Source organism: Trachinotus anak, unplaced genomic scaffold (genome assembly GCF_046630095.1).
Source record: "Trachinotus anak isolate AG129_WGS33_773 ecotype Australia unplaced genomic scaffold, CSIRO_AGI_Tana_v1 ptg000014l, whole genome shotgun sequence".
NCBI lineage: Eukaryota > Metazoa > Chordata > Actinopteri > Carangiformes > Carangidae > Trachinotus > Trachinotus anak.
This window is the reverse complement of record NW_027273865.1, coordinates 22,028,004-22,038,155: the sequence shown is the minus strand read 5'-3', so window position 1 is coordinate 22,038,155 and position 10,152 is coordinate 22,028,004. Positions and strand designations below refer to the sequence as shown.

The window sequence follows — 10,152 nt, the reverse complement described above, 5'->3', positions numbered from 1 at the left end:
GCTTGGACGGCGGACCTGTGCAGACGCAGGCAGAGTTCCGTGACCACCCACAGCTCGCCCCCCCCCCCCCCCCCCAGGGCTGGGGTGGGCGAGGATGACATGTCCTGTAATTCAGCCTTGTAGGCCAGCAGTAGCGACGACGCGTTCAAAGCCTGCACGGACATGGCCAGGCAGGAAGAAACACTGGCAACACGAATTGGAACCTGGCAAGAAAAGCAACTGTATGTCCAGGTTTCACAAAAGTGCAACACTGGGGAACCAACGCAGGGAAAAAACAAACAAACTGACAAAACGTCAAGGACACACAGATGTTAAATACACAGGGAAGGCCTCGGTAATATGGAGCAGGTGAAACTAATTGGGGGCAATCAAAGGGGCGGAACACAGGGCAGGAAGTAAAGAACAAACAGACACAGGAGGTAACCAATTTCAAAATAAAACAGGAAAGAAATAACAGTTTTGGTAAAGAGGGGCAGCTCATGATAAAATAGCAAAAACGAATAAAACTAGAGTAAACTGTAATTTGCAGTGTAGCACAATTCACAATGAGAAATGATGAATGAAACACAGCTGTGGTTCAAGGAAAGATGAAAGGGGGGAATAACTGATTAATCAGAATTCAGATCTCAGAAGAAGATAATTAATCCCTATGCTCTACTTGGGAGTGTGAGCACACACATATAGTATCCATGCTTCAACAGCCACACACACATACACCAGGCTGGTGGTCTCAATAATGAGCACAATCCTCAGGAGCTCAGGTCCACTGGCCTTTTCACAGTTTTCTTTCCAAAGGTCACTCCTGTTGATTCTTAATGCTGGAATGGGTTAGAGAGGAAGAATAGAGGAATAGGCCCTACTGATGGCAATTCACATTAGAGGTGAAACCGTCGGAGTTTATGTCATTAAAATGCATCAATTGAGATTGCATTAAGACAAGTGTTCTGTCAGCAGTTGCTTCCCTTCTATTTCACTAACTTTAAATAAGTCCATTTGCCTTTTACAATGAGTGGTCCAGAATTTACTGTCTGGAACGCTTATGATGGGACGTGAGCCTGAATTGAAGAACATCTTTCTACAGTTTCAGGCTGCATGACTGTATAAACACTGCCCCCCAGTGATGCGTTTAGGGGCTGCAGTTTCTGAGTATCCCTTTCCCTATACCTCAACTGAATTTCTCTGCAGTACAGGAAATGCTGAGCTGGATGAAATGATAATGGCTATGTATAAATCATCCAAATACAAAATGCACCAGCCAAGTGAGCAGACACACATACACACACAATCCTATGGACCTCATTGTAACCTGTTTTATCCAGTGGTGCTCCTGGTTGGTCCAAACTCATAAATTACATGTGTATCAGGTGCAGTGCACTTGGTCAATGGGAAAGTAAAGAGGTGGACAATGTGAAAGTCGGTATCAAAACAGACATTAAAAACCGTATAATGTTTGTACAAAGACTGACTTGTATCTTAAACTGAGAAAAACGCATCTGTTCCTGCATCATTTCCACCACTGGATTCTGTATCCTCATTCCAGGGCATTTCATTTGTGCAGTAATACACAATTTGTCTTGGGAATAGAAACCATAAGTGCATGAAGAAACTAGCACACTTGCATATTGTTATTCTGCACAGCTTCTCTTCTGTATGGCAGCCTGCAGCAACACCAAAGGCTCAATGAGTGAGTTTCATAGAAAGCTTGCTGAGCGAAGCCTGAAATGTTATTCATATTACACAGTATTCTGCCACAGCAGGAACCAGCTGCTCCTTCTGAACACAATACCTGCATGAAACAGAGTCTGTACATTCTAAATAAAGCAGCAATACAGTCAAATGTTTCTTAATGATGATTCTGCTTGAAGACTTATTTCTGTTTGTTGTTGTTTTTACTTTAAAAACAATGTACACACACACACACACACACACACACACAAGCACAAAAGAGCAGGAATGCCGACTAGAATGTATTAACAATATTTATTCACTACAAGTTCCAGTGTTATTTTTCCTATTTCATTTCAACCCAACAGTAAGAACAAGATTTATTTTTGTACATATTTACAGATTGTTTTTTTTTTATTATTGGCAATACACCACACGTCATTATTTATCTATATATGTACACAACCCATAAACCACCTTGTGTACCATATGCCAACCTATGGCCAGGGTAGAAGATGAGATGTTTATTTAATCTGGGTTAAAAGCTCAGTAGATTTCTACGGATTGTGCTCTCTTTCCTCCATTGTAAATGGAGGGTAGAGTTAGTGTAAAATAATCTCAGTTTAGCTTTTCCAGATTGCCGTCCTCTCTGGAAAGCATAAAGCCAGAAATCTTAGAAGAAAAGTTGTTCTTTAGTGTCGTCAGCCAGTGTTTGAGGCAGGGACACCGGGAGAAATGGTGAGAAAACTCTACACAGACAGAAGACTTTCTGAAAACTGTCAGCCAAAAAAGACAGGGAGACAATGACTGATATTTTAACTTTCACCTCTTTCAGCCTCTCTGTATTTATAAATCACTGTGTGTGTGTGTGTGTGTGTGTGTGTATTTCTTGCAGACGGTCTTAGCCAAAGCTCTGTAGCTCTGCTGCACAGTAGCCAGTAGCCTTGAGGAAAAACAGAGAAAGAAAAGGGATGAAAATGTCTTTAAAAGCAATGAGGGGGTGTGGAGCTGACCTGGGTCAAATGTACGCTGAAGAGGACGCATGTTTGTGGTTAATCTAAACAAGCACATACTGCAGTAACTAATACAACAGTGAATAAATAAAAATGAAGATGTAAAACCAAAACCAAACCCATTTCTATGATGACTTCCAGGGAGAATTCAGGAGAAGTGACGTTCAGTGAAATTCAGGATTACTGTATTATCCAGCTCTGTGTAAACTGCTGCTCTACACATATGCCAACAAACCAATTCTTACTAGTACTCATCAGGTCTATATTTGGGACTCACTCCATACATGTGTAGATTAAAGGATGACAACAATACAAAAGTACATTACCTTGGCTGGTATTTATTACTCCTATGAATCAAATATTTATTGAATGTTTCTTCCATCTAGAATTACAAGTTAATACTACTCTAAATCAACTGCTAAATCCTTCCTTTTTTAATTTTCAAATTTAAACTTTAACAGCACTCTGTGTTTGAGTACATCTAACAGCTACTAGGAAATTAGGAAATGGAATTAGGATATAAATGTCTTTCCCATATAAAGTCAAATATGAAGTCATCTGGATAAAATAATAATAATGAAAAATTGTATTTGTTAAAGTTGGAGCAATTTTTTGTAAAGTTAGCACAAAATTGTCTCATTTAGACCCAAACCCAATGAAAAAACATAAATTCATTAAACATATAGAGAAATTTCTTTCATGAAAAAAAACACTCTTTCCAATACTGCATGTAAAATAAAAATAACACTTTCACAGTTCTGACTGTTTCTCCACTGGTGAAATTTGGTTAAAATATAAAAACAGCGGGTCAGAAACACAGTGATACTTTCTACCATGTACAGCTTAGGAGTGTGTTAAACATATGGTCATTGGTGTTAAACTATACTGTGTTTTCCTCAGGCCTGGTAATGAAATGGCAATACTCATTAAAAAATGAAATCATTTAAAAAAAATTCATTGAAACCAATAATACTGTCTCTCATATCCAGCTTCTTGTCTAATGTAACAAAAAGAACTGTTTTAAAATTAAGACACGTGAGTTGTAAAATATGTATCAGTCAGACATGTAATGTGTCTTCTTTGATTCACAATCTAGCCTACTGTTATAGTCACAGTATGTACAGTAGAAAACAGCAGGTGTAAGCCTTTGTGAAAGGAAAAAAAAATCACCTTTAAATATATATTTTTTCTCTTTATAAAGCATTTATGAAATAAGACATCCTCTTATCCACATCCTCTCAAAGCAGCACTGATGTGACATGAACCAGATTAGGACTATGTCGAGGATGAACACAGCAAAGACTACGACAATATCCATCTGCAGGTTTGGGGGTGGGTGGGGGTGGGGGGGTAGCTTTCTGTTGTGCAGCTAAAAATCCCAGCACTTGTACTGCCTTCAAATATCACCAGTATTTTGCATGTGCAGAGAAGTTTTGATCTCTGTTGTATGGGTAAGCATTTCATTAGTAAGACTGAGTTATTATTCATAAGACAGCAGTTTTGATATAAAATTGCTCTGAAAAGTGCAAAAAAAAAAAGAAAATATTTGCATTCAGTGAAGTAAAGTATAGTAAGTGACATATTGCACCCAATAAAACCCCTTTCTCTAAGCTTCTAAGGCCATTTCAACCACCACCATTTCATTCTTATATTTCATCCTTTAAGTTTCTCCCAACAGAACATTCACTTTTTCAATGCACGAGCCTCATCATCATCACTATATTTACTTTCAATCAAACTTACGCCTGCGAGACGTAATGATCAGAAAGAATACGGACTTCAGTTCTCATCCTAAAACAAGGGACACATGCATTTATACAGGAATTTGAGCTCACTTCTCTCTGACCATGCAGTATGGACACACTGAGATGAGAATGCCTTGTGTTGCTTTGAGTCCAAATAAAAGACAGTCGTCACAACCATCCAGCCCTGAATAAGATCTGGGAATCCAGGTGGTGCTGGAAAATTCACTCCAGCTTTGTGAAATCATCCCACTGGTTGAAAAGTAGTTTCCACCGCAGGACAATCCATCCAATAAGGGGACGAATAAGTTCCGTGTAGCGCTTGTCTACAAAACGGAGGATGGTGTCCAACAAGGTATTGGCATTAAACGAACTCTGCACTGTAAAATCCCAGTTTGTTTTGAGATAAAAAGGTCGAGACATACAGAAAGAAAGACACAGTAGTAAAGGGCAGTGGGCGGCTTCAGCCCATATTCTGTTTTTCATCAGTGGATTTCAAACTTCACAACCAAAACACTCATGTAGTCCTGTTTTCCAAGAGTTTACCTCATCAGATTCAGACCAGCGAGCCCGCTCTGCTCTGGGCGGGAACCATGACGGGCACTGCCCCCATCCGCTCCAGCGTGGCCTGGCTCACGGCGTAGGAGTGTGTGTGTTGCCCGTGTGTGGATGTCACCACCGGTTTGAGGCTCACAGTGCCGTTGCTGCGCACCATGGCAGGGGGGGACGGGGCAGAGTTCGTCGTGACCACTAGAGTTTTGGGGGGCGGGAGTGTGTGGCTACCATTGGCAAACGATGTTGTTGTTGCCGTCGTGGGCGGCGCATGGCGGGCCAGTGGTGCTGAGCCGGGCGCTGTGACCACTGTGCTATGGCTGTGTCCTGCATTCTGGGCCTGTCCGTGTCCTTGTGCGCCATGGGCAGCAGTGGAGAAGGTCTGGCGCGTGTCTCCATTGTAGCGAGTGTAGGAGTTGGTGTCATAGTTGGGTTTGGGGTTGTGCCAGTAGCGGCTGTTGTACGTGTTGGTAGACGTCAGCGTGTCGTTCTCTGAGGATGAGGCGTCTGCGTGGAAAGCCTTCACTGACGACGACCTCTTAGGAGGAAGGTCATCTTCTCTGTTGAGGAGAGATTTGAAAGAGAGGTCAGTCACTATGGTTGGACTAACATCAATGTCCTGTTTATCTGCTTACTTATAATAAATCTTAAAGCTGCTCTTACCAATATTTTTATATTAACAACGGATCACTGATATATATTGTTAAAGAAGTTACTCATGTTGATGAACACACACAGATTTATCACCTAACTCTGCAGCCACCATCAGCTCTATGGAGCATTTAGCATCTTTCAGCTTATTGTTGTGCTTTTACAGCACAATGCACAACTTCAGTGCTTTGATTCAGATATTTCCCTCCTAGAGCTAAAAGAGTGAATATTGGACCTCATCAGAAACAGAACTCAAAATTAACACAAATGTTGCTCGTGCTGTGCTAAATGTGTAAAATAGAGTAAAACACCATCACAATAACAACTTCATAAGGTGATTAAATGCAAGTTGTGTTTATAAGTGATGAAATATCAACCATTACTGCTTTAAAACTGAACCAGTTACAGATAGGTGCTCAGTGTGAGCAGTAAGTATCACCACTTTATATACACTTATATATTTATGACATGCAATAAACAAGACTAATAATTAAGCTACTGATATAACAAAGTCTACTCTCAGTGTTTTATTAAATTCACAGATTCATTCAAAGCTTGTATAATTATAGTAATGCTTAGTAATTGTTCACATTTCAAACAAAGCCCAAAAAAATACCGGTTGGAAATACATTCCTGATGCTTCTTCACTGAGTGGAGGTGGCATCAGTAATAAAAGAAATGATAGCAGTAAGATTGGAAATTAGTTCATCATCAAATATTTAGCACCAATCCTCTGTGAATCATAAAAAATGAAAAGAGCTTCTCTATGTACTCAAGTTTCAACAGATACACACAATTTATAAGCTACTTATTTATTCATTTTGATCTTGATGGATTTCGCCAACTACAGCAGGTGATCACAACAACTGAAATACCTGTGCAAAGGACAGCACGTTACATACAGTAAATGTTGTGAACTTTTGTTTTAAGGGTTTGAAGTTGTACTTTCATCATTCCTCCGTTTGATGAGGGGTAATCTTGGGTAGAAGAGTTTTGCTCCTGAAGTATTTGGCTGTGATAAAATATATCCATTGTGATTTTCTGTTAGTGAGGAAAAGTACAGCCATGTGGGTGGAAACAGTGAATGCAGGGTTGTGGTCAAGAACAAAATGAAGCAGCTGTTGTCCCAAATCAACCAAAGCCCTGGATATCTAAACAACGAGTTATCTTCCCAATGAGTCATGGAGTGATTTAGGAGAGAGATTTCAGCCCATTGAAACAACTGAAAAATCTTCACAGACTGTTTACATTGAACAGACAAATTATTGATGATGGGAAAATAAATGCTGCCAGGAGATAAGATAAAATAAGATGAATGCTGAGATTACAAAACCGACAGATTTATTATTCTACAATAGGAAACACAAAGCTGCTGCTACATCTTATCAACTTTTACAATTGAGTAGATAGAACAGAAATGAAGCCTCCACTCTGACGCAGCCTGAACTACACATTGGAATAACAATCCCTGTTGTGACTTGAGCAGAGGCTTTGTGCTAATATATCCATGATTATTATCCTTTTCTCCAGCAGCTTTTAGTTGCAAATGGCCTATTACCAACCTGATCTCATTGGGGATCTCCTCCTCATCATATTTGTTCTTGTTCTTCCAGTAGAAGAGTGACACCACGACTAAGAGGGAGCAGATGACGACAGCCAGGACTCCTGTGGCGATGGTCCCCGCTATCAGACCTACACTCTGAGGCTGGGCTGCAGGTCAGAGAGACAGGTTGAGAAACAGAGAAAGGGAAACAGAGAAATCCAGTACTGCTTTAAATATGTGAGGGATTTCATGCTGCCTAAAATATTGAAGCCCTGATGCACGAAACTGTTTGCTTGATGAGTACATGACTAGTACTCGCCACAAAATACACTCACATCTACTTCGTCCTTGTCCAATAATACTCATGTAAAAGTGAAACAAAGTTTGAGTAAAAACTCGACTTAAGCATTTATACCTGCACCATGTTGGCATTTCCTACTTATAAATGCTTCTTCCGTTTCTTCTCGTTATAATTTTTGGGGGAGTTTTTCATGATTTGAGGGTCTAAGGACAGAGGGTGTCGTGATTCTGTTCAGATCTTTACTTTACTTGACTTGACTTGACTTGAGTCAGCACATAGCCGCTTCTGACACTGAGCATAGGCCTGTCACATATTGTCAGATGGGAAAAAAAAGAAAATCATGTTACAGTCCCTCCTGTCAAGCTATCCAAACTGTCTGACCCTTTGTGACACCAGCCGACTCTCTGTCGTTCTCTCTGACTGGTGGCAGCCGTGGGAAGTGCTACTATCTGCAAAATGTTCTGGTCTTGTCCTTTGTTCGTTTGCTTGTTTCTCTGTGTATCTGTCTGTTTGACAGATGTTTGAGTAAGACAAGAAGGCTTATAAACATGCACAAACCCATCCATGAGCCAGCCTGCCTGTATATGACAGGAACAGACTGACATGGATCCAGCAGTAAAGGAGTGGTGTGTTTGAGCGTACTTACGTGCGACAACCTGCAGGTTGAGCAGACAGGTGCTCTTGCCGATAGCGTTGCTGGAGGTACACTGGTAGAGTCCTGATGTGCTGGTGCTGATGTTTCTCAGTGTGACAGTGCCCTGCATCTGGTCTGGAAGAGACACACACAGAGCCACAATTAAAGTGACATAAACATAAATACATGGAAACACACAGCGCAGTCAAAAGCACACATACATATTGAATGAACCCATGCATTTCAGAAACCACTGCAAAAACAGTGCAACGTATAACATGAGAGTTCATTTGAAATATGTTAAACTGAAAATGTTATTCACCATTTTTGTACAAAAAACACTATTTTTTTATATGTTTTAAATATTGCAATACATTTAATGGAACTACTGTCTACCAATAGAGGGTGCTGTGTATCTTTGATACAAGGGATACAAGTGAGGTAACTGTGCAATAAAAAAAAAAGTAAAAGTAAAGCAGCAGATCCCTTTCTTTCATAAATGATGAAGGGGTTGAGTTGTGAGCTTAGAGTCACTGGGATGTACACTACTGGACGTGGAAAGGCTTTAGCATTTCCTGGATATTTGAATTATAAGAAATGATTTTCCCCTTTTCCCTTGACAGTGACATGACAGATGTCACAGCAGTGTGTGTTAAAGTAGACACACAAACAGACAAGAGTGACATCAACAAATCCAGGAACTTGTTTCAATTTGAATCAAATGCAAACAGCAGAGAGCAAACTCACAAGCACACATGAGTTTCACTTGGTTCTTTGATGGATGACATTCCTAATATTTTGTAAAAATTCCCTCATACAAATTAAGTTAAACTAAAATACCTCAGTAGACTATAAATGATAAATACATGGTTCATTTTTATTATTTCTTTTTTTCAATTTCAACTGCAATTGTGAGCTTCTGTTAGATGTTAACATGTTGAAGAGCTGAAAGCCAGCCATGCTAACCAGCATCTCACAAATCCTGGTAAACACATGCATTCAACAACCTCTGTAACTGAATTCACTATGATTCAGTTTCTTTAAATGGACAATCCTTTCCCATTGTCAATAATATTTGTCCCTATAGCTGTAACAATATTAACTTTATTGTTGTGGGATGTTGTGTAATTGATGTGACCTCTTTGAATATTAGCCTGTGATTGACCAGTAGTGTACAAACAAAAAGTGACGGTGATGAAGATTATTTCACGGCCCAATGAAAACAGCTGGAAAATAAAAAAAGGAGAGTTCACTACACTAGATCTCCGATGCTGAAAACCAACCGCAACTCCAGGTCACCTGGAGGAATGTGAGGTCACCACTTAGCTAAAGTAGAAGCAGTGTGGTCAGAGTGATTGCACCAGTCTAGATAACACTGTGTCAGAGTCGGTATTCAGCATGAGAGACAGCACAAAACCATCACTTTGCTCAAACACATCTCTGACACACACACACACACACACACTCACTCATTCACAAATTCACATGGTTTCAATCACTCCATCCATCCATCATCACCCCTAACCCAGGATCAGAGCAGGGGAACCTGCGGACGGACAGTTGTTCGGGCCTGGCACATGACAGGTGGCGGTGATGGTGGGATTGTTGCTGAGTCTGAGCTACACTTTTATGTGTGAGATTTACCAGCGAAGGTTGGGCAAAAGGGAACTCCGATGGCCAGCTTGTTTGTAATACCTTGCATGGCGTTATGCGGCAGCTTGGGCAGTGCGTCCAGTTTCTCCCAGGAGTAGGACGGCGTGGGAATACCTTCCTCTGAGCTGCAGAACAGCATGATGTCGCTGCCGACATCCAGAGTGCCCTGGATTCGACACGCTGGCACAGAGGGGGGTACTGTCGGATGAAGAGAGTGGGCGGTGTCGTGTTAAATGTAACATTTTCCTAATTGCAGGGGAAATGATATATATTCAAAAAAGCTGAAGAGCCTCATATTTCCAACAGTGATTGCGTGCTGCTTAAATTTGTGTCTTAAAGGATTCTCCTGGTTACTCACAAGCTGAAAGATAAACTCTCTGCCTCCTGCAATTTGTCAC

At 40.6% G+C, this 10,152-nt stretch overlaps 1 protein-coding gene across 3 annotated transcripts in view; it reads right to left on the bottom strand.

Moving 5' to 3' along the window:
• Nucleotides 1-1,961: 1,961 nt before the first annotated feature.
• LOC139632229 (immunoglobulin superfamily member 11-like) overlaps nucleotides 1,962-10,152 on the bottom strand; it is a 92,308-nt gene continuing 84,117 nt past the window's right edge. For all 3 annotated transcript variants that reach the window (XM_071497050.1, XM_071497052.1, XM_071497051.1), the window contains 4 exons: nucleotides 9,797-9,952; nucleotides 8,114-8,236; nucleotides 7,186-7,333; nucleotides 1,962-5,532 (listed from right to left, as the gene is read on the bottom strand). In XM_071497050.1, the coding sequence (XP_071353151.1) occupies nucleotides 4,977-5,532; nucleotides 7,186-7,333; nucleotides 8,114-8,236; nucleotides 9,797-9,952 (983 nt within the window). In that variant the 3' untranslated portion in view covers nucleotides 1,962-4,976. The remainder of the gene's footprint in view (nucleotides 5,533-7,185; nucleotides 7,334-8,113; nucleotides 8,237-9,796; nucleotides 9,953-10,152) is intronic.